General features: G+C 49.1%; 2 protein-coding genes across 2 annotated transcripts; one reads left to right on the top strand and one right to left on the bottom strand.

The window, feature by feature from the left end:
- The first annotated feature begins 10,854 nt into the window (after positions 1-10,854).
- Mmp19 (matrix metallopeptidase 19) lies at positions 10,855-19,091 on the top strand. Its single transcript, XM_051176028.1, has 9 exons — positions 10,855-11,053; positions 11,491-11,576; positions 14,130-14,260; positions 14,441-14,656; positions 15,390-15,635; positions 16,218-16,343; positions 17,021-17,185; positions 17,336-17,463; positions 17,623-19,091. The coding sequence occupies exons 1-9, from the start codon at positions 10,964-10,966 to the stop codon at positions 17,992-17,994; spliced, it is 1,560 nt and encodes a 519-aa protein (XP_051031985.1). The 5' UTR covers positions 10,855-10,963; the 3' UTR covers positions 17,995-19,091.
- Positions 19,092-19,270: 179 nt separating this feature from the next.
- LOC127215612 (transmembrane protein 198-like) lies at positions 19,271-22,604 on the bottom strand. Its single transcript, XM_051176027.1, has 4 exons — positions 22,339-22,604; positions 21,210-21,791; positions 20,638-20,795; positions 19,271-20,529 (listed from the first exon to the last, which is right to left on the bottom strand). The coding sequence occupies exons 1-4, from the start codon at positions 22,511-22,513 to the stop codon at positions 20,509-20,511; spliced, it is 936 nt and encodes a 311-aa protein (XP_051031984.1). The 5' UTR covers positions 22,514-22,604; the 3' UTR covers positions 19,271-20,508.
- Between the last annotated feature and the right edge of the window lie 2,049 nt (positions 22,605-24,653).

Here is a 24,653-nt window from a genome sequence, read left to right as displayed (position 1 = left end):
CAGCTAACTAGGACCTCCTCCTCCAATTGGCTAATCTGAAGCAGGCAACTCCTCAATTGAGGTTCCCTTTTCCCAAATGCATCAAGTTAACAAGCAAGAATAGTACACAAAGGAGAAACTACTTCCCCTACAAAACCAGTTGAGAAAGTTACGAACCAGTATTTCAGTCCTGAAAGGCATATCATCTTACCTTGCATGTAGCTGCCCTCTTCCCGGGATTATCATCCTAGAGAGAATCCCCTTCGATAAATCCTATCTCATGGCCTCTTTTAAATCTAATTATTGCCTTAAGGTCTTGTTTCCAAATACCATCATCACGTTAAGAGTATAATCCAGCCCATAATATGCACTCCCCCCCCCCCCCCCCCGTGTGTACATATTGTAAGTAATGTGTGTGTACGTATAGAACTTTGAAAGCTATGGCTATGACCAATGATGAGTATATTCTCTGGTCCTACTTACTTAGTTCCCCAAAGGTAGGCAGGTTATGAAAAAGCACATTAGTTCCTGGCTTTCTTTTTTTCCTTCCTTCCTTCCTTTCTTTCTTTTCTTCCTTTTCTTTTTGCTTTTGTTTTTTGTTGTTTTGTTGTTTTTATTTTTCAAGGCAGGGTTTCTCGGTGGCTTTGGAGCCTGTCCTGGAACTAGCTCTGTAGACCAGGCTGGCCTTGAACTCACAGAGATCCGCCTGCCTCTGCCTCCCGAGTGCTGGGATGAAAGCTGGCTTCCTTTTCTATTCCTGAGGCTGTGTTGTCCTCCACACTTTCCCTTCCTTGTGATCACCCCTTGTGTGTAGGTAGCAAAGGTTCTAGGATTTGGAAGTGAGCTATTTTAGGACTGGTCCTTTGGGATCAGAGCCTATGCTGTTTTTTGCTGTCCACTAGGTGGTACTGAAAGGCCAGTCCTTTGGGAAAGAATTCTCGCGCTGCCTGTTTCAAAGCAGCTGATAGGTTTATTCTTTTCTCTATAAAATCTACATTTATTTATTGTGTGTGTGGAGGTGTATGAGCCTTTGTGGGAATCAGTTCTCTCCTTCTACCAGTCCAGGGGATTGAACTCAGGCTGTCAAACTTGGCCAAGAGCACCTTTACCCACTGGCTGACAGATCACTACCCTCTTTCGGTTTTCTGAGGTGGGGTGTCAAGTAGCACAGGCTGCCATCAAAAAAAAAAAAAAAAAAAAAAAAAAAAATTACTCTATAACTGAGGACAACCTTAAACTCCCGATCCTCTTGCATGCTTTGATTATAAATAGACTTGCTATGCTCGACAATTCTTTCTTTTTTTCTTGTACTCTTTCAGAGGACCCAGTTTCTATTCCCAGGACCCATATGATGGTTTGTGACCATCCTTAACTCAATTCCAGGGAATCTCACACTCTTGTCTAATCTCTGTGGGCACCAGGCACATACATAGATACCAGGCAAAACACTCATATATTAAGAAAAATAAACCTTTTTAAAAAGAAAATAGGCAGACAGTTTTGTAACACCCCCATTTAAACACATGCACTAGCTGGAAGGTGGTGGTGCACGCCTTTAATCCCAACACTTGAGAGGCAGAGGGAGGTGGATCTCTCTGAATTTGAGGTCAGCCTGGTGTGCAGAATGAGTTTCAGGACAGCCAGGACTGTTACATAGAGAAACCCTGTCTCAACACACACACACACACACACACACATGCATCACAATGGATTTTTGCATGTGCACAAGTATCTGCAAGTATGTATATTCACGTGTGTATATGTACACACATGGGAGGTCAGAGGTTGATGTGTCTTCCTTGATCACTTTCCCATGGAGTGAGATCTCTCAATTGAGCCCAGAATTCCCAGCCAATTTGGTTAGTCTAGCTAGCCAGCTTACTCCAGGGATGGCCTGTCTCTCCCTTTCAAGCAATGGGTTACCCTTGGGCCACTATGCACACTCAGCTTTGCAAACATTTTACTCACTAAGCCTCCTCCAAAGCAGCATACACTATGTGTGTGTGTTATTGTTTGTGTAATGTGTTCTTGCTATATATCCCAGGCTGTCCTTGAACTCACAATGAAAGCTCAGACTGGCTTGAAACGTGGTGTGCTGGCCGGTTTAATGTCAACTTGAGTCAAGCCAGAGCCATCAGAGACGAAGAAGCCTCAACTGAGAACATGCCTGCATGAGATCAGCTGTAAGGTATTTTCTCAGTGATCGATGAGGAATGAAGAAGGTCCAGTCTGTTATGGGTGATGTCATCCATGCTGGTAGTGCTGGATTCTATAAGAAAGCAGGCTGAGCAAGCCAGGGGAAGCCAGCCAGTAAAGGTAAGCAGCACCCTCCATGGCCTCTGCATCAGGTCCTTCCTCCAGGTCCCTGCTCCTTGAGTTCCTGTCTTGACTTCCTTTGGTGATAAACAGCAATGTGGATGCCCTTCCATCCTTAACTTGCATTTTGCTCATATGTTTTGTTGCAACAGTAGAAACCCTAACTAAGACACTTGGGATCCTTCTACCTCAGCTACTGTGCACTCCCCACCCTACCCTTGAGACAGGGTTTTTCAATGTAGCTGTTGTCTGTCCTGGAACTCACCCTGTAGACTAGGGCTGGCCTCAAACTCAGAGATCCACCTGCCTCTGCCTCTTGAGTCCTGGGATTAAAGATCACCACTGTCTAGTTAAGGAAAACCGCAGGACCACTGCTTTTAACCTATGGACCACCACTCCAGCCTCATGCACCTGTGTTTTTTCCCATGGTTTCTGGGCATGGGTTCATAAGTCCTTGTGTTTGCAAAGGCAAACACTTTCCTGGTAGCCATCTCCCAAACCCTGATGAGGGCTTATTAGGAAATGGGCAACAAAGGACAGGTGGGTAGTTTGTGACTGAAGTTCTAGTGCTTGGAAAGTTGAGGGCGAGGGTTTCAAACTCCATTGACAGGCTGCACTATATAGTAAGATCATGTCTCAATTAGAAGAAAAAAAAAGGGGGGGGAGTGGCTGGGCGGTGGTGGTGCATACCTTTAATCCCAGCACTCAGGAGGCAGAGGCAGGTTGATCTCTGTGAGTTCAAGACCAGCCTGGTCTACAGAGTGAGTTCCAGGACAGGCTCCAAAGCCACAGAGAAACCCTGTCTCAAAAAGCAAACAAAAAAGGGGGAGGGGGTTGGGGCTGAAGATGGCTTGGCTCAATTCCCAGCAACCACATGGTGGCTCATACCCATCTATAGTGGGATCTGATGCGCTCTTCTGGCAAAAAGTTGTACATGCAGCTAAAACACTCATATACATAAAATAAATAAATAGATAAATAAATGGAAAAGAGTCAGGCATGGTGGCACTCACCTTTGATCCCAGCACTCAGGAGGCAGAGGCAGGTGATTGCCAAGTTGCAGGACAGCCAGAGCTACACTGAGCAACCCAGTCTTGAAGGCAGGGAGGGGAGAGGAGGCAGAAGGTGGGGGGAGAGAGATATAAATAAGTGGGCAATGGGAAAGTACATTTCTGGACTTCAGAAACAAAACAAGCAATAACCATTTCATAGACAGTGAAGGGGGCTGTGTGTGCTCATTCTGCCAGAGCTGCAGGAGCCTAGACTCAAGCTGGAATCCACGTTCCTTTAGTGTTTGCTCTTTTCTTCTCTGTGTAGTTGGGTTTTCTTTTACTCTAGCCCCGCATTGGATGCCAAAATGTTGTTGGTTATTTTACTCTTTTGAGCTCTTTTCTCTTTTGAGGGCCCACCACCCAGCTCCCAAATAAATCACACACAGAGTCCTATTCTTTCTTATAAATGCCCAGCTTCGATTTGCTTGTTTCTAGCCAGCTGTTTTTATCTTAAATTATCCCATCTACCTTTTGCCTCTGAACTTTTATCTTTCCCTTACTTCTGTAAATCTTACTTTTACTCCCTGGCTGGCTGGCTTGCTGGGGGATGGGGGTGGGGCTGAGTGGCTGTCCTCTGACATCATTCTCTTCTCCTTGTCTTCTTGCTCCCTCTTTCTCTTCCCAGAGTCCTCTTCCTCCTTATCCTCTCTGCCTGCCAGCCCCGCCTATCGTTTCTCCTGCTTCACTATTGGCTGTTCAGCTCTTTATTAGACCAATCAGGTGTTTTGGACAGGCACAGCTTTACAGAGTTAAACAAATGCAGCATAAACAAAAGTAGCTCAGCTTAAAATAATTTTCTAAAACTATAATCATTTTCAGCTGGGCAGTGGTAGCGCACGCCTTTAATCCCAGCATTCGGGAGGCAAAGGCAGGCGGATCTTTGTGAGTTCGAGGCCAGCCTTGTCTACAAAGTTACACAGAAAAATCCTGTCTCGAAAAAAACAAAAAATTAATAATAATTTTCTGCAACATCTTTCTTGTTATTAATTTTGTAGACATGGTCTCACTATTTCTGTCCTTGGCTGTCCTGAGCTGGCCATATACGCCAGGCAGGCTTTGAACTTACAGAGATCCACTTGCCTCTGCCTCCCTAGTGATGGGATTGAAGGTGTGTGCCACCACTCCTGGCTCAAATATTTTATTTATTTTTTTTTTTTTAAATTTTATGTGTATGGGTGTTTGCAGGCATGTATGCTTGTACACCACTTGCATGCTTGGTGCAGGTGGGTCATGCATGAAATTACAGACGATCGCAAGCTTCCACTTGGGTGCTCCCTAGTTCTCTATCTAGTCCTCCTAACCACTGACCCATCTAAGCCATTTGTTGCTGTTTTTCTGAAACAGACTCTCAAATTCACTAACCCTAACCCTAACCTTGAATTCCTGATCACAGGTGTGGACCACCGAGCCTGGCCCCTGTGGTCCTTTTAAGTCCTTGTCAACCTTTCTCCCAACGCCAAAGTAATGAATCAAAATGCAACGATGGCAGCCCACTGGTGAATGCCCTCCCCGCTTTAAGTAAGTTAAGGAGAAAACCGAAGTAGAGGGCCGGCTTTTACCTCTCTGCTTCTAGACCAGTCTGAGCTCCCCGCAGCAGGCTCTCTGGTGCTGACCAGGCAGAGACAGAGCTCCATCCCCATAGACCTCTGTGAAAATGGAGGCCTGACCAGGACTCTTTCCCTGGCCAGCTCCCTCGTGAATCTTTGTCAACAGAAGGGGAACCAAACACTTTCCAGTGTCAGGACAGAACTGTTTCCTGGGCTCACAGAGGGAAAGTACGAAAGGCCAAAGTGCTCCCCGCTCCCGAAAAATCGATCGATGCAGATCAGCTTTTTGTGAAGAAACGGTCACCGCTCCCACAAGGAGCAAAATCCTGCTGTATTATCAGTTAGTGCCACCCGGGAAAGTGACAGATCCCTGGCCGTCCCTATTCCTCTGTCTTCCTCCCTGTTCCCTGGAGTTGACATTATCTCCACCTCGGGCAGTGGGCCCAGTGCTGCCTGGAGGTCTGCTAGCTCCCAGCAATTCCCCAGCGAGGGAATCCTCTGTGAGAAGGTTGAAGGGGAGCAGATCGTCATTCTCTGTGCTTTGGGAAGAACTAAAGATATAGGGTTTGGCAGTGTTGGGGGTTTGGGGCATCATGGGAATAGAATGTGCCTGCCTAGTCCTTGAATCATCCCTTCTGAGCCTCCCCTCCCCCCTTCCTTGACGCTAACCCGGTCCAGCTGTGCACAATTCTGGTCATCACTTTCCATATGGCTTCTAGAAATCTATGACTAATTAAAGGAGTGTGTTGTGTGTCAGGGGTTGAGGGGGGACGGGAGGTAGGAATACTCAAATAAATACAGGTTTCCAGGGTAACAGACTGGCGAACTTAACCTCACTAGTCTGGGAAGACTCCTTTTTTCTAACACTCTCAGGGCTGTGAAGGGAAAATAGACCACGGCTAGTACTCTCTCAGCGTTCCACATGTCAAGGTTGGGGTCTAGTAGACAGTCTAACTTGTTCCAAACACAGCTTTTAAAGGTTTATGTGCCGGGCATTGGTGGCACACGCCTTTAGTCCCAGCACTCTGGAGGCAGAGGCAGGTAGATCTCTGTGATTTCAAAGGCAGCCTGGTCTACAGAGTGAGTTCCAGGACAGCCTCCAAAGCAATACAGAGAAACCCTGTCTCAAAAAATAAATTGTTTATGTATCTAGCATTTCTCTATCATCTATCTGCCTCTCTCTATATCTATCTACATCTATATCTATCTATCTGCCTCTCTCTATATCTATCTGTCTGTCAGTCCTCTATTTATTTATATATTGTATTTGTATGTGCCATATGCTGTAGCCTGCAATGTAGGTCAGAGGACACTCCCAACAGGTCTTTCCTTCCACCACCTGGGCTCTGGGATGCAGCTCTGGATGTCAGGCTAAGTGACAAGTGCCTCTCCTTACTAAGCCGCTTTGCCAGTCCCACTGACACCTTGTTCACCCTTACAATTCCCAGTTCCAGAATGAGGGTTGCCATTTATGTTTGGACTGCTGGGCTTGAACCCCGGACCCAATTTGTGTTAAGCAAATGTGTGAGCGTTGAGCTATATCCCTAGCCTATCTGGACTTGCCCCTTATATACTAAGATAGATGCCCAACCCCTGGCAACCTCTACAGGTTAAGTGACTGTCAGAAGGGGCTGGTAACGGCTAAGAAACTGGCTTCTCATGAGCCTAGAGACCACTACATGCTTTTGCCTTTTCCCCACAGTCCATGACTTTTGGCCACTAGAAAATACTCTCAGAAGTCTCCTTATTGCCCTCTGATACTGTTTAGTTTAAAAAAAAATGCATCTATACTAAAACAAACAAAATCTATACAAAGTCTTCTGCTTCAGTCTGGATAGATAGACTCGAGTTTACAGGAAGAGAGTGAGCAAGTTAACAGAGTTCCTTCTGTCAAAGCAACTTCTCTTTTTAGAACAGGCTTGCCACGGGTCCTAACCCTTTGCACACATTCCCAAAAGCTCCCCCAGAGAGAAATGACAAATTCAAAGGAGAAAGAGCAGGGTCAGCCTGGCTCAGAGGTGGGGGCCTTTGGCAGGGGTGATCATGACAAAGACTGGTGGCAGAATTAATCATCCTGCCCTTGCACACACAGACCCCACCTACAGCTCCTGCTTCCAGGGGTTTTGCTTGTTTGCATGAACTTTCCAGAAACTGAAGATGGATGTGCAGAGTCTGACACTCATGTTTCCTGGCTGTGTTGCCTGAAGTGGCTCATTAGAGTCTTACGCCTTTCCAGTAAAGAGGTGATAGTATGATGCACTGAGACTTCAGGGGGGCAAACTGGTTGGTAGCTTCCACTACCCTCTCTGCTCTCACCTGGCACTTTGGTTTCTAGAATGTGGTTTTAATAAAAACAAAACAACAACGACAACAAACAAACAAGAAGCCCCTCGTGCCTTTAGTCCCAGCACTTGGGAGGCCGAGGCAGGCAGATCTCTGTGAGTTTGAGGCCAGCCTGGTCTACAGAGTGAGTTCCAGGACAGGCAAAGATACAAAGAGAAACCCGGTCTTCAGAGAAAAATAAAAGAAAACAGAACGTAGTTGTAGGCCTTCCAGAGCCACAGTGAGTAGTGTGTGGTGAGGACTGGAAAGAGAAGAGAGTTGAGACAGGGTTGAGGAGGAACTCTGCAGGGGGCTAAACTGTAGCTGTTCCTCACATGCCATCATTTCCTGGGTATACTGAGCCTGATGATACCCTCCCAGGCTCTCTGTGCACCCTTTCTGTCACAACTGGGACTTAGTCACCCTATTCTTACCCATCTGGGTGCTGGGTCATGGGTCCGACATCACTGAGGGCAACAATTAGTCAGGGGCATCCCCCACCTCGATCTCGGGGTGTGAGCGCTCTCCTGTGATGACCCAGAGAAAGGGAAGTGGCTCAGAAATGAGGACCTACCAAGGACCCGTGTCTGACCTTTCCCCCATCCCTGTGGTGTCTTCCTCATTGTGCATCAAGAATGACGAGTTTGTTCTTCATGGCTACAGTACTGAGTGTCCCCAGGGACCCGAGGGTTTGGCTCTCTGATGGGGAGACACAGGATGCAGTGTTATCCAGGGATGGTGGGGCTTCCTAAGTAGTCCCAGAGAAAACAAAATAAAGCACAAGAGTTCATGTGCTGTGTGGAAGGGCACGCGTTAGAGAGCCAGCATTTGATAACAGGCCTGCTAGGTTCTCCATGGCCTCGTTCAAGCCTCCCCCTCAGGTACTCCATCTCCTAGCCAGCTCTGGCGGATGCCAGGTATGAAGCACCAGCCTGAGGTTCGTCCCTGTGAGCCAGAGTGGAAGGGGAGAATGGACTCCTTGTCCTCTGACCTTCACCTGCTTTCCCACACACATACATGCAGAAATAACTAATTTCAAATAAAAAAATAATATCTGGGTAAACAAAACAAAAAGCAGGGGTGGCGGTTAGGTTGCCTCAGAACTTTGGAGGCTACAGCAGAGCGTTGGAGCCTTGAAGCTTAGTTTAGGGTCAGCCTAAGCAACACAGCAAGCCCTGCCTCTCTCCTTCTTAAAAAACACTTACATTTTAATTTTATGAGTGTTTTACCTACGCGTATGTCGGGGGTCTGCTGTGGTGTGTTCAGGGACCAGAAGAGAGAGCTGAATCCCTTAGGAACAGGAGTTACAGGTGGTTATAAGTCACCATGTGGTACTGGGAATGGAACCCCAGTCCTCTGAAAGAACAGTCAATGCTCTTTACCACTGAGCCATCTCTCCAGCCCTGTCCTCCATACTCTTAAAGCATGGAAATGGCTTGAGGTAGGCACCCGCAAGCCAGTGGCGGACTGTGCAGCCTGACATGGTCTCAGCTCTGTGAGGTGAACATCACAGCCACTGTGCCATGGAAACCCTCTGCGCTCTCATTTTGTACTGTCTGTCTCTCTGTAATCTTTTACTCTCTCTGGTTCCCAGCCAGCCTTCAAACGGTCAACTCAAGTTAACCTTCTTAGCCAGCTTCAACTCAAGTTAATCTTCTTAGCCAGCTTCCTCACAAAGCCGTCATCCTTATAACATATCAGCCACCACTGCTCGGCCCGGCACGGCACCCAGGTGCCCTCTTCCAGATGCTTGAGTCTGCCTCAGGTTATCTTAGGGCAGTGGTGGAGCATTCTTTGTGCTGTTGTACCCTTCCCCCACCTATTCTAGGTTAATTAAATGCTCTGCATGCAAGCATCCCTCTTCCCCAAGACAGGGTTTCTCTGTATAGCCTTGGATGTCCTGGAAATCTCTCTGCAGACCATGACTTCTGAGTTAGAGATCCACCTGCCTCTATGTCTGGCGGAGTGCTGGGGTTAAAGGTGAGCATCGTCATCACCTGGAGCAGACTCTTAAACTACAGTTTAGAGCTCCAAATCACACAACTAAAAGTCATTAAGAACTTAGCAACAGAAAACAAACAAACAGACAAAACAGGACAAAAATCTTAGCAACACAGAAGGAGGTTTCTGAACATACAACAATCTAACATTTTGTCAAAATCCAATGCGTGATGGATCCGGAGCGTGCTCCAATACAGCCTTGGCACACACACTTCTCACAGTGTAGGCTGTCCTACCTCGAGGTGCTACTGGATGCTGCTATCTGAAGCATCTCTGCTCAGACTTAAGATGCTTGTCTATTGTGTTTGTTTTAAAGGAATCTGCAAAGTCTCTGCTATTAAACATAAGAATTGACTTACAGAAAAGACTTTTAATTGTTTCTTACCTTCATTCCTCAATGCGTATCAAGTTAGTATATCCTTGGATTGTGTTGGTAGAATGTTTGTCTTTAAAATTTTTTTCTGGTTGAGGGCTGGAGAGCTGGAGAGATGGCTCAGAGGTTAAGAGCACTGGCTGCTCTTCCAGAGGTCCTGAGTTCAATTCCTAGCACCCACATGGTGGCTAACAGCTATCTGTAATGAGATCTGGTGCCCTCTTCAGGCAGAACACTGTATACAAAATAAATAAATCATCTTAAAAAAAATGTTGTTTGATCTGGGTGTGGTGACATATGCCATCAATCCCAGCACTCGGGAGGCAGAGACAGGTGGATCTCTGTGGGTCCAATGCCAGCCTGATCTAATAGAGTGAGTTCCACGACAGGCAGGACTGCCTTGAAAACAAAACAAAAGCAACAACAACAACAAGTAAAATTCATATGTTTGTGTTATGTCACTTGTGTGCAGTACTTGCAGAGGTGACATTGGTGGTGGGAACAGAACTTGGGGCCTATACACAAGAGCAGCAAGCTTTCTTCTTAACTGCTGAACTCCAGTCCCTATAATACTTATTTTATAACTAATATATCTGGTAAAAGGAGCCATAAATGGAAAATTTTAAGAAGCCTTGATGTAGAGTTCAAGGTTAGCCTGGACCGAGAAGCTGGATTCTGGCTTCAAATAAACCTTGGTCTTAGTTGCAAAGAAACAGACCTCAAGGTTGGGCATGGTGGCTCTGTGAGTTCCAGGCTAGCTGGGACTACCCAGGGAGTTTCAGGACAGTTGGCAATATGTAGAGAGATGCTGTCTCAAACAACAACAACAAATCCAAAGAAGCAGATCTCACCTTTGACCCCCTCACTTGGAACTCATACTGCCTATGCTGCCTCTTCGTCCCTATTGATTTTTTCCTTGTCAGGAGCAAAGGGGCATGTGAAGCTGAGGGATTTGCTGGCCCCAGATCCCTGGGTCCCTGGGCAGCCAACTCTAGGGGGCAGCCCTGGTCCTATCTTATTCTCTCTAGAGATTTTGGCTTCCATCTCCATCCCTCCAGGAGACAAACCCCCATAGCAGCACAGAAAGTCATTTTGTCTCCAGCAGAGGGCTGGTGGGGGTTGGGGGACTGTTAGGGGCTTTTTTGGCTTCTGCTCTTTGGTAGGGCAGGAGTTAATGGAGAATTGCAACATCTCCCTGGGTGAGTCACCTCCCTCTTCTCTCCACAGTTGAAGGTTTATAAAGAGGACCAGAGGCTGACAGAGAAGATCTGGGGGTAAGAGTCCCCTGGCTAGCCCTGCTCTTCCAGGCTCCCAGAAGTCTCAGGTCAGAGGGCTCAGGTCAAAAACCTCTGGAGCTCTGGTCTGCTGGGACCATGGACTGGCAGCAGCTGTGGCTGAGTTTCTTACTCCCCATGATAGTCTCAGGCCGGGCTCTGGGACCTACAGAGAAGGAGGCAGTCTTGGTGAGTCCTCTGGGAAAAGGAGGGCTCTGGCCACTGGAGTGATGGGGATTACCATGCTACCCTCTTCTCTAGGTTTCCATCTCTCCCTACAACCTACCTGCCCTCCCTTTTTGCTCTGCACCCTGACCTACGTTACCCACCTCCTATCCTTTTCTGTCTGAGGCCCCTCTCTCAAGCATCACCCTTCCAGTCCTTCATATCTGTCCCCTTCTGTCCTGATGGGTCTGTTAGGTCACTTGCATTGTTTGTATAAGACAGCTTCCCACTATGTAGTCCTACCTGGTCTGGAGCTCACTCTGTAGACCAGGCTGGCCTTGAACTCACAGAGATCTGCCTGCCTCTGTCTCCTGCATACTGGGATTAAAGGTGTGGGTCACAATGCTCAGCTTCTGTTATGCCCCAAGACTAACCCTCTTTCAATCTCCATGCCATTATAGGATTATCTGTTGCAGTATGGGTATCTACAGAAACCTCTAGAAGGAGCTGTTGACTTCAGGCTAGAAGATATCACAGAGGCCCTAAGGTGAGGCTTGAAGGTCATATTGGAGGTGTCAAAGTTCTCCCCTCCTCCAAGGCCCATCACTGCTCGACCCTAATCCACAGCAGGGTTCTGTAGGAGGGGGCAAAGCTACTCAGGATGGTGGAATGTGAGGTGAGGAACCAGGATGAGGAGCCCACAGGTCAGGTCCGTGGTGGCACACAGCTGTGATTTCAGCACGGAGCCGCAGAGACAAGCATTGAAAGTTGGAGACTAGTCGGGAATGAGGGTCCACGCCTTTAGTCCCAGAACCCAGCAGCACTCACGAGGCAGAGGCAGGCAAGTCTCTGTGAGTTTGAGGCCTGCGTGGGCTACATAGAGAGTTCCAGGACAGCTAGGGCTGCACAGTGAGACACTGCCTTAAAAAAGAAGGGATGATGGTACCCTGGGAGGGTGGCTCGGCAGTACAGAGACAAAAAACGAAAATCTTATTTCCCCCAGAGACACTGTCCCTCTGGGTAGCTCCAACTGTCGTGGAATTGGCTCTATAGACAAGGCTGGCCTGCCTCTGCCTCCTGAATGCTAAGATTAAAGGTGTGCGCCACCAACCGATTTACCTTTATTTTTAATTTTTATTATTACTTTTTGAGCTGGGTCTCACACTGTAGCTTAGATTGGCTTGGAACTGCTGGCAATGTTGCTGCTTGTCCTCTACTATGCTCCAGTTATAGGTATGAGTCACCATGCTAGAGTCCTTGTCATTACATTTTAAAACTATTTCTGATAATTTCATATACACATGTATGTATGTGCGCATGTGTGTGTACGCACGCATGCACATGCACAGTGGTCATTTTCACCCATGTCCTCTCTCATTTCCCTTCCATTCCTCCTGAATCTCATCCTCCAACAAGACCCATTGAGTTTAATGAGGGTTGCTTGTTTTAAAGTTTCTTATTACATTTATTTATTTGTAAATGGGGTGTGTGTGCGCATACCCAAATCTCTTTCCACCATGTGGGTCCTGGGGATTGAGTTTAGGCAGTTAGGCTGGGCAGCAAGCCCTTTATCCACTGAGCTATCTCACTGACTCATTTTGATGTAAATATTTTTAGGTTTATTAATTTTATTTGTTCACGTATGTATGTGTACGATGTGCATGCTTGGTGCCCAGGCTGGCCAGAAGAGGGCTTCAGATCCCTGTAACTGGAGTTAAGGATGGTTGCGAACCACCATGTAGATGCCAGGAGCTGAACCTCGGTGTTCTGCAAAAACAACAAATTCTCTCTCCTTTCTCTTACTCTCGCTCTTCGTGGTTTTTCGAGACAGGATTTCTCTGTGGCTTTGGAGGCTGTCCTGGAACTAGCTCTTGTAGACCATGCTGGCCTGGAACTCACAGAGATCTGCCTGCCTCTGCCTGAGTGCAGGTGCAAACGTCCGGCAGCAAATTCTCTTAACAGCTGAGCCATCTCTCCAGCTCCCCGTTTTGATTTTTTGAGACAGGATCTCCTAGCCCAGGCTGGTCTTGAACCTGCAATGTAGTGAGGATGACTTTGACCTCCAGATCCTCCTGCCTCATCCTTGAAAGTGTTGGGATCACAGGATGAACCACCTTGCATACCTCATCTCAAAAACAAGACAAAACGAGGCTGGAAAGGTGGCTCACTGGCTGCTCTCGTAGAGGACCCAAGTTTGGTTCTCAACACCCACATGGCAGCTCACAACCATCTGTATGACTCTGGTTCAAGGGGATCCCATGCTCTTTTTCTGACTTCTGTAGACAGTACACACGTGTGGTATATTTACATACATGCAGGGAGAAACACTGTACACATAACATAACAATAAGTCTTACAAATGAAAAACAAACCCAAACTGCTAGGTACGGTGGCTCACATCTTTAATTCTTGTGTTCAGGGGCCCTACTGCCATGAATTTAAGGCCAAAGTGAGTTTGAGGCCAGCGTAGGCTGTAGCGTGAGCCCTTGCCTCTAAAGACAAACGAACAAACAAAAGGAGAAACACATCCAGTGGATCTGGCAAGGCCCAGACCACCCCTTTGGATGCTCAGTGCTTCCTAGCTAAAATGCTGATAGTTACAGCCCACAGGAGGCATTGTGTGCATAGAGTTATGGATTGAGTTGACTTGCTGTTACCTTTTGTGGACGTCTAATTCATTTTTTATTTATTTCTATTGTGTGTTCCTTTGCAGTTTGCTAATTTTTGTTGTAGTAGTCTTTTCCTTTACCGTCCAATGACAGTCTCTCAGTAGATGGAGTTGCCCCGGTGCAGGCTGGGAGGTGAACTCAGCGGGCTGAAGTGGGTAGGACCTGAGGTGGCAGCCCTGACTTCAGGTCAGTCTTCCTCAAAAGGTCCTGGAAATGGAGAGATGAAGTTGCAATGTGCCACCATTTCTACAGACTAGAGGACAAAGCCCCAGTTATGGGCACTAGCGACTGGACTGTCCTTTTCAGCTTTAAAGACGTTGTGTCATTCCTTATCACTATTTTGGGCACCAGGAGGCCAAAGATCTCTCCCCAATTTCCAGCCATTCCAGATCCACCTGCCCTTGTGGACCGACCTCTCTCTCTCTTTCCAGAGCTTTCCAGGAAGCATCGGACCTGCCAGTTTCAGGTCAGATGGATGATGACACAAGAGCCCGTATGAAGCAGCCCCGTTGCGGTCTGGAGGATCCCTTCAACCAGAAGACCTTTAAATTCCTGCTTCTGGGTGAGGACTGAGCCTGGGAAGGGAAGGAGAAGGCTGCCCGGCTCTTAGTGTGGGTGGCATCGGGACAGTCTGGAGTGTTCAATATTTGCTAAGTGACCCGCTATGGAGGGCAGTGAGCACCCTCACCCGGAGCAACTCTCTTGGCTGTGTTTCTAACTTACTCTCTGGTCCCTTAACCAGGCCGCTGGAGAAAGAAGCACTTGACGTACCGCATCTTGAACCTTCCCTCCACCCTCTCACCCTCCAGAGCCCGGGCAGCACTGCATCAAGCCTTTAAGTACTGGAGCAGCGTGGCCCCTCTGACCTTCCGGGAGGTGAAGGCTGGTTGGGCTGACATCCGCCTCTCCTTCCATGGCCGCCAAAGCCCCTACTGCTCCAACACTTTTGATGGGCCTGGTACGCACTGGTTCTTAACTCTCAACAGACCTCAGCAACAAAGTATCTCCTTGACACTGTGTCTCTGAATCTTAAGGTTTAGGTTGGCATTTCTGCCCAATGATACCCGTTACTCACACCTCCAACTCATAGAGATCCGCCTGCCTCTCCCTCCCAAGTGCTGGGATTAAAAGTGTGTACCACAACTTCCGGCTTTCAGTATTTTTTAAAAATTTTATTTATTTATTATGTATACTGTTCTGTCTGCATCTATCCCTCCCTGCAGGCTAGAACAGGGCACCAGATTTCATTACAGATGGTCGGGAACCACCATGTGGTTCCTGGAAATCGAACTCAGGTCCTCTGGAAAGAGCAGCCTGTGCTCTTAACCTCTGAATCATCTCTCCAGTCTTCCTCTTTTACTCCTATGCCTGGCTTTCATTTCTCCTCTCATACCTTACCTTGAGAGGAGACCGGGTCACAGGGGAGTGGCTGGGGAGGTGAATATTTTGTTTCGGGTTTCACTGAGTGGTGACTGGGAAATCCGAAAGAACCACCTAAGCTAGCTGTGGCGGTGTAGCCCAGGCTGACATAAAGCCTATTATGCAGCTAAGGCTGATCCTGTACTTCTGACCCTCCTGGGTTCACCTACCAAGTGCTGTGATCGTGGCTGTAAGCAGCTTGAGTGTGTAGCAGGCAAATAATACTCTCATCGTGGGTGCTAACCTTACTGTCTACCTTTGCCTCTGTCCAGGGAAGGTCCTGGCCCATGCTGACATCCCAGAGCTTGGCAGTGTACACTTTGATAATGATGAATTCTGGACTGAGGGAACCTACAAAGGAGTGAACCTGCGAATCATTGCAGCCCATGAAGTGGGCCATGCCTTGGGACTTGGACACTCCCGATATACCCAGGCACTCATGGCTCCTGTCTATGCTGGCTTCCAGCCCTACTTCAAGCTGCACCCAGATGATGTGGCAGGGATCCAGGCTCTCTATGGTGAGCATGAGAGTCAGTTTGACTAATATCTCTCTAAGGTCAAGGAGACAATGCTAGCTTTCATGGAGTAAAATGGCTTCCCCCCCCCTCTTCCTCTGCCCAGTTCTTCAATTACTCATCTTCAAAAAGTGTCTCTATTTTTTACTCTTTTATGTCTAATCTTCCTTCCTGACTTTTCTCCCCTTACACCCTAATTCTTTTGTTCTTGTTGTTTGTTGTTTTGAGACAGGGTCTTATTATATGGCTCTGGCTGTCCTGGAACTTGCTTTGTAGTCCAGGCTGGATTCAAACTCATGAAGATCCACCTGCCTTTGCCTCCCTAGTGTTGAGATTAAAGGCATACAACACCATGCCTGGAAACCCCATTCTTGAAAATGCAGAATGTATATTCTAGGAAACTGCCTTCTCTCTGCTGCTTCTCAAAACCAAGCTGTGTCTCCTGTATATTGCTGACCACAAAAGAAAACTCCTTGGATTTCCTTTTCCCTCTCTATGGGTCCATTGAACAGAACGTACAGCAGACAGAGGGAGAAGCTGAGTGTTTGGATTTCTTTCCCTACATTGTCTTACTACATTTTGCAGGCAAGAAGAACCCAGAGGCAGAAGATGAGGAGGAAGAGATCAGGATTAGCACTGTGCTACCAGTGACCACAAAACCCAGTCCCATGCCAAACCCCTGCAGCAGTGAACTGGATGCCATGATGCTGGGTGAGGCCCTTCCTGAACAAGCTGTTGACAGGCAATGGGGGCAGTCTACTGACTCCGAGGCCTGGACAGATGGGGATGACATGGGACCGAAGCAGGAGCAGTGTGTGTATGTGTGTGTGTGTGTGTTGGACCTCAGGATACAGTTAGGGACCAGGGAAGATGTGTAGCATGGAGAGGGAGCACTTGGAGTCAAATTAAAGAGGCCTGGGTAGCTGGGCAGTGCTGGCGCACGCCTTAATCCCAGCACTCAGGAGGCAGAGGTAGGTGGACCAGGCTGGCCTGGTCTACAGAGCGAGTTCCAGGACAGCCAGGGCTACACAGAGAAACCCTGTCTCGAAAATACCACACACACACACACACACACACACACACACACACACACACGGAAGCATGGCAAGTTGGAATTGGCTACGATGCCTTTTAGAAAGGACTCTGTACCTGCTTGTAAGATTTTAAAGCTACCTGGAACGGGGCACTAGGTCTCCAAAGAGGAACAACTGACTGACCAGAGGGCTGTGAACAACAAAGGAGATGCTCAACTCTGTGTCTCCCTTCTCTGCCCTTTGCAAGTTGAGTGACTTTTTGAAGGGCTCATCAGTGGCCAGAATGGAAACCACCTGAGATACTCATGAGTTATTTACTACCTCTCAAACTTGTTAACACGCTCCTGCTCTCAGGGCCTCGTGGGAAGACCTATGCTTTCAAGGGGGACTACGTGTGGACGGTAACAGATTCAGGGCCGGGCCCCTTGTTCCGAGTGTCTGCTCTTTGGGAGGGGCTCCCTGGAAACCTAGATGCTGCTGTCTACTCTCCTCGAACAGGATGGATTCATTTCTTCAAGGGTAAGTGGGATACTTAGGTCTTACCTAAGGGCCTGGTCATTAAAAAGCTGTGAATGGGCAGAGGCACTGAGAAGCTTCATAGCACATGAGAGAGGAAACAAAAGCCCCCATCTGATGACAACAATTTGTTCTTTCTTTGTCCATTCTCAGGAAACAAGGTGTGGCGATATGTGGGTTTCAAGATGTCTCCTGGCTTTCCCATGAAACTCAACAGGGTGGAACCCAACCTGGATGCAGCGCTCTATTGGCCTGTTAACCAAAAGGTGTTTCTGTTTAAGGTATAGCAAAGCCAGGGATGATCTCTTTTGAGGATGGGCAGGCTAACTCATACTGAGAGACAAGGTCTCACCTTCAAACGGGTACCTTCTGCAGTTTGGATCAGCCTCTGGGGTCCCTAAGATCTCTCATTCCCTTTCCTCCCACCCACCCCAAATCAGGGCTCAGGGTACTGGCAATGGGACGAGCTGGCCAGAACCGACTTCAGCCGCTACCCCAAACCAATCAAGGAGTTGTTTACTGGAGTGCCGGACCGACCCTCAGCAGCGATGAGCTGGCAAGATGGCCAAGTCTACTTCTTCAAGGGCAAAGAGTACTGGCGTCTTAACCAGCAGCTTCGAGTGGCAAAGGGCTATCCCAGAAATGTCACGCACTGGATGCACTGCCGTCCTCAGACTCCAGACACTAACTTGTTACCTGGGGACGTTGCCACCTCAAGCCCCATCTTGGATGCCACTCCCTCATCTGTGGGCTCAGTCTTGGACATTACCCCGACAGCTACGGACTCTCCCACCCTTTCACTCCCTGCCTAAGAACTAAATGGGTGTCTGCTCATTAGGACTGTGCATATGGTACAGCACTGACACTAGCCATACATTTCATGCCACTAAATATTCCAGTTTTGGACATCACGTTCGTGTGCTCCTACAGGGTACCCCCTTGATTCTGAGTCGGTCCCCAGTTCCCATTTCCCTTTGTCACATAGCTCTTTCAAGTGTGTCATCTATTCTCTAGTGGAGGGAAATTGTCAATCAGGTTTTTGATTTCTTTTTTTTTTTTTTTTTTAAATCTATTTTTGGGCAGGGTCTCTTTTTACATAGTACCAGTTATGGCTGTTCTGAAACTGTCTGTGTAGACCAGGCTGGCCTCAAACTCACAGATAACCACCTGCCTCTGCCTCTGGAGCTCCTGAGTGCTGGGATTAAAGGTGTGCAACACCATGCCTGGCTAGTGTTCTTTTATTATTATTGTTGTTGTTGTTTTGTGTGCATTGGTGTTTTTCTTGCCTGTATGCCTGTGTGAGGGTGTCAGATCCTCTGGAACTGGAGTTACAGACACTGTGAGATGCCATGTGGGTGCTGGGAATTGAACCCAGGTCTGGAAGAGCAGTCAGTGCCCTTAACTGCTAAGCCATCTCTCCAGACCCCATGTTCTATTTTTTGTTTTGCTTTTTTGAGACAGTGTTTCTCTGTATTGCTTTGGAGCCTGTCCTGGAACTCTGCTCTGTAGACCAGGCTGGCCTCGAACTCACAGAGATCCCCCTGCCTCTGCCTACCGAGTGTTGGGACTAAAAGATTTAAGGTAGGAATTCCACGCCTGGATGTCAGTAGGTTTTTAGGTAACAGGAGGCAACAGCTAGGCTACTGGATATCTGGTTTCTGTTCTTCCAATGTAAAGGGCAAGAAACAGCACAGCCAGTAAATTGAGCTTTGGAGTCCTTGAACCATTTGACCATTTCAGCAAGCTAATTTACCTTGTAAAACCTTGGATTCTCTATTAATAAAATAAGGTTAATATCAATGTTATAAGATTGTTATGTTAGATGAAATACTATATGTGAAGTATCTGGTGGAGTCTGGCATATTTGTATTAATAAAGGCTAACTTCATGTTCCTGAGAGAGAACTGTGCTGTTTGGGTGTATATCTATCTATATATCTATATATCTCATATGTACATCTGTATCATATATGTATACATAGTGTATATGATAAGGGTGGCATAACAGATCTTTAGGTGACAGACTACCTTTGTTTTGTGGTGCGAAGACAGTAAAAAGCAACAGCAGAGGTTCAACTCCCCAGCTGCGTTTTCAATGCCATTTTATTCCCATGTCCCTCGTTCTTTCTCCTTCTCGTGACAGATTTGCTGCTCAGGGGAGGGATATGTCTTCCTTCACACTGTCTGGGAATCCAGGAATCAGACTATGCTCAGGACAGTTAGAGGAAGGGGGAGTTAGAGTGTGTGAGTGCCTGGACCCAAATTCTGGTTCAGGAGGAAGCTGATTATTACCTACATTGAGAGGCAGAAGGCACTTGACTACCACGAAACCCTCAAGTCCAGGCTCCTCTTCGCAAAAACGCAAGAATCAGCTGTGTGAGCCAACGATCTCTCCCTGGAGCTCGGAGCCAGCTTTTGGAGACAGGGAAGTGGAGGCAGATTCTGTGGTCCTTCCTCATTAAAGAGGAAGGAGAAAGCACCATTGAGGACTGTGTTCCCCATTGAGGTAGAGGGGACTCAAGACTATGGGGTCCATGGAGAAAGGCTGGCCAGAAGCCAATTAGCCCTAATAAGGGGTCTCTCCGAGTACTTCTGCGTCATTCTCCCTACCCCAAAACTATCAAATTAGCCTTAGGGGGTCCCCAATTTTCTATAGAACCTACAATAAAGCCCCATATTTTACCTTGGTAAGGCACACTGAGACATTTAAATGGATATTTGGGAATGGGTTGTAATTCAGTGGTAGAATGCTTGCCTACTATGAGCAACACTCTAGGCTCCATCTCAAGGTTATAGATATTAAAAAAAAAGTAAGGAAAGAAGGAGGAGAAGAAGAAGAAAGAAGAAGAAGAGAGAAGAAGGAGAAGAAGAAGGAGAAAAAGAAGGAGAAGAAGAGAGAAGAAGGAGGAGGAGAAGAAGAGAGAAGAAAAAGGAGAAGAAGGAGAGAGAAGAAGCAGCTGTTTTGGGCAAACCTCCTTGGTTCGGAGTCAGTGTCTCTAGGAACCAGGGCATCTCTACTAAGGAGGGTGCTTGTAGTTCCTCTTTCCCCTCATCTTCATAAGGATTCTCTCTGCCTGTCTCTAATTGGTCTGGGCACAAAGCCTATCCACAAGTCCAAGAGGTAGGGAAATCTGTGTGGGTCCTGTGGGTTCAGGCCCCCTATCCACTTAGCAAGCTTGGGCTCTCCCTAGGGTTATCGGTATCACTGGAGGTTGAGGTTCAGGTCTGGGCGGACTGCGAGGAGGAGAACAGCGGAACTTCAGTCAGGATCCAGGTCCAGGATAGTGTTCGGGCCTGTAGCCTGGGCGTTTGGATTCCAGCCCACACTCACGGAGACTCTGGAGATAACTGAATGAACACAGGGCAGACAGAGCAGAAGAGAGGTTCTGGGTCATAGCCCTCAGCTCATCCTGACCATCCCCCCCCCACTCCGGGGTGCCCCACTCTCCCACTCACTGGGGTCAGACTGTGACCAGGGCTCTGGATATTGGGGGGAAGCTGATTGTGATAGCTGCCTTCGCACAGTCCCATTCCAGAAGGGTTCCGATGCCACTTAGCCTCTTGCTGATGGATCCGGAGGAGTTGGAGATGTCTTCGCTGGTGGCTCAAGACCACTGTTGGGTGGGAGGCAACACAGATCAAAGGGGGCCTCTTTAGGTCCTGAATACCAACTCCAAACAGAATCAAACCCTATAGAAATCTACTTGACTTCCTGTTGTGGACCTCTCAGGGCACAACTTCCCTTCAATTATTAGATTTCTTCACATTTTCCTCCTATCCTTCTCTGGGATTCCTCTACCCTCTCACAACAGTCCTAAAAAGCTCTTCCCTGTACCTCCTGGAAATTTTTCTTGTTTTACCCAGACTTCCTTCGGCTATCCCAGCTTTAACGTTGAGTGCCTGCCCCGTTTGGCTTGGGAATCTTCTCCGATCCTCATCTCTCAAACGTTTCCCTTCCCTTCAAGTGTAGGAATTAGGGATAGCAGTAGGGGCAGGTCGGCTGCTTTTATGCCACAGCACTAACTCACCATTGGTGTGGCTTCCACGTTCCTCAGCCATGAGTTTCCACTGGGCCAGTGTCCCAAGAGCCCCCAAGATGGGCCAGGTCCCCAGTAAGACCCAGCTATACCAGCAAAGAGGAAGCAACTCTGGAAGCGCCTGCAGGCGTTCACCCAGCCGAGTGCCTAGGGCCAGGCCTTCCAAGAAGTAGTCAGCACAGGCCACCAGCCCCGCAGCACCTAGCAGGGCTGTGCCTAGAACTGTGAATGGACGTGGCCACCGGAGTGTGAGCAGGGCTCCCAGCAGTGCCAGCCCCAAAAGTCCACCGACGGGCACCCAGGCTGAATGTGGCTGGTAGATGGGTTCAGTGCCTAATAAGGTTCCAGCGCCCAGGGTCAGACCTAGCAGGAGGCCGGTCAGAAAGAGCCCGACACTGCGAACCAGCATGGTGACCAGGCCGCAGAGGAGTCCGATGCCCAGCGCGATGCCTGCGCTCACCTCCAGGCTCAACTGTGTCTCCAGCACCCGTTCCTTGTGGCACAGTAGGAAGATCACCAGAGCTCCTGACAGCAGACCCGAGAGAAACATCACTGCCTTGAAGCAGCGGTAGCCTGGGAAGGGAGGCAGGAGGCATTGAGAGGCAGGAAGGGGGGGGGGTCCTACAGGGACAGCTAACCAATGGAGCAGAAGCCAGGAGCAGCATACCGCGGGGACCTCAAGGCAAAGGGGAGAAAAGGATAAGCCCAGTGACAGACCAAGGATGCTCAGAAACTCCGAGGGGACAGGCGGAGAAAGGAGGAGGTGGAGTGCAGAGAAAACAGGATGGCGTTAGCTCCTCCAGGAATGGTAAATAGGAAATCACCAGACTGACTCAGATTCTGAGGGAAATTGAAATCTCTGGTGGGGAGGGTATCTGGGAGTGGAATTCTGAGGTAGGAGACAGAGGTAAGGCAAAGAATAGACCCAGAGGCGAAAGCCAGAGGGCATGGGCAAACAGGAGAACCAGAAGCTGGCAGAGGCAGTATAGAAGACTCTGAGGGTGGGCGTCTCCTGACAGAAAAGGTGAAGTGGCCCAGGAACCAGGAAGAAAGCTGACATCATTCTCAAGGACAACGGTCTTAGGCAGCTGCTCCCCCCCCCCCCAGGTCCCGCCCTCACCAAAGCAGCAGTAGATGACTCCAAAGCAGCAGCAAAGGGCACACACAAGGGCAGGGGCCAATTCAAGGCTGTCCTGGGCTCTCAAGACACATCTCAGGTCTGGAGGTTCTGGGAGTTGTTGATTAAAGGGCCTTGGGTCAGATGCCGTAGTCAGGGGCAACAAGGTGTTCTCCATGGTAGAAGGGAAGATGGTCACAGAGTGAACAGTTGGAGTCAGCTTCTCTCATCCATCCATAGCTATTTGGCTGGGGCTGGTAAGCCTGGGAGGGAACAGAGAGCAGAGACCATGGACCTTCAGGGTTCTGTACCTTCATTTCTTTTGAAAAGATGACCTGTTCCAACTAAAGAGCCACTTCTGTCTCATCTGCAGCTGGGACTCCATACCACCCCATCCCTCCCCACTGAATCGGTCCGGGTAGGGTTAATGAAATGGGAGAGGAAGGAAGAGGATGGGATGAGTCATCTTAGGGTCTCAGGACTTGTGCTCACACCCTCCAGGGCTGAGAGCAAAGGGGTGAAATTGCTTAGAGCTGCAGCTTCATCCCTGCCCAGGGGTCCTAGACACAGGGTGGCCAGCCGTTGGCTACAGGCGCTCCCCTCCCACCCCCAGTCACTGTAGGCATTGTTGCTCCCTACACTGCAAGTTGGACCCCAAACCCTGTGAGCTAAATGCAACCCCCAAGGAAGAAAGGGAACAGACACTTAAAAGAGTTTCAGATAAGGAATTAAGTAAGAGTCACACAGTCACCCTGTTAAGATTTTGAAGTCTTGGCTTTATGCCGAGATGGGATTGCTGCGGGAAAGCCGAATACAAGTCAGTCCGAATCCCACGGCCCTACATGGAGTAAGCAGGAGCCTTGCCCACAGACAACTCGCATCGTGGTATCCACTTGCTGCTCACTCGTCTCAGACGCGCAGGGGAATTGTTCCACCCACCCTCTCATCCCGGTACGCCTGGGCTGCCAATGGGATTTGAATTCTGATCCTGAAGGATCACTGAGGAGGGACTGGCATTGGGAAACTGAGGGGTAGGGGGATGCGGATGCACCTTCCCTTTTCTGGCTAAGGGCCGGATTGGAGGACTACTGGGGACCCTAAACAAGGAGAGGTTAGGGAGGGTCTTAACTACTCACCACCCTCCAGGGCTGAGAGCAAAGGGGTGCAATTTGCTTAGACCTCCAGCTTCATCCTAGCCCAGAGGTCCTAGGCGTAGGGGTAGCCGTTGCCTGCAGGCACCCTCTCCCCCAGGCCCACAGTGCCCGTTGCTCCCTAAACTCCTGCAAGTCCAAATCCAAACCCTGGTGAGCTAAATGCAACTAGCTTGGGGGTAGGGGTGTGTGCGGAGGAAGGAGACAGGGTGTGTGTATGGGGTGGGGGGATGACATCACGGGGCGGGCCCCCTCAATCTTTACTCCTGTGTGTGGGGGAACCCAGGCTACCTACTTCTCTAATCAAGGACCAGGGCCTCCCCCTAACCATAGCAGTGAAGAGATATGGGATGCCTGTTAAGACTAAGACGGAAGGCGTCTGAACGCTGAGGAGATTAGTCGACAACTTGACATCTTCGAAGCCCCAATGGGGTCCCAACGCACCCCCAGGTCCAGCTTGGTTTCTCCCACTTCCCAGAGAATTGGAGTATTGTCTTCTGGAGAACCGGGTGGTCGGGATCCGGGAACGGGTTTTTTTTTTTCCCTAACCAGTGCTGGTGGGGTTATTGATGGGTGAAAAAACTTGCGGAGCAAGACGGGCCTGGCAGGGACAATGACAGAACTGTAAGGCTTCAGGAGTGTGCGTAGAGGAGAGGACCCACAAGGGTCTGCGTAGGGGTGGGGGCGCGCGCGGGGGGTCGAACCAAAGCTCATTATGTAAATGAGATGCAAAGCAGCATGCAGATGAGTGCTGGGTTCTGAGCCCGGCGGAGCCTCGCTCGGATGCCCCGGCCGCAGTGCCTAGCCTGGACCTTGGGCCGCGTTCACAGCGGGCGGATCGGCGGCGTGGGAGCTCGCCAGCTGGGTCCGGGAGAGGAGTGTCGCGTGTAGTCAGGGGCCGAGCTAGTCCGGGGCACACACTTCTCTTCCTCTCTGCCACGACAGCCGATAGGGAAGGGTCCGGGCGCGCAGCTCCGGCTGTCTGTCTGCAAGCCACAGGCTATGTGTGGCTTGGCGGCTGCCCTTCATCTTCCAGCTTCGGCAGTGACAAGGAATACAGCCCGCAGGCCTGGGCCGACAGCTCGCCCGCTCACTCGCGGCAGCGCGACCTGTGCGCCTCGCACGGCTCGCACGGCGGCCTCGGGCCCTTTAAGGGGCGGGGCCGGG

This window comes from Phodopus roborovskii, unplaced genomic scaffold (assembly GCF_943737965.1).
Source record: "Phodopus roborovskii unplaced genomic scaffold, PHOROB, whole genome shotgun sequence".
Taxonomy (NCBI): domain Eukaryota; kingdom Metazoa; phylum Chordata; class Mammalia; order Rodentia; family Cricetidae; genus Phodopus; species Phodopus roborovskii.
This window is presented reverse-complemented; position numbering and strand designations above follow the sequence as displayed.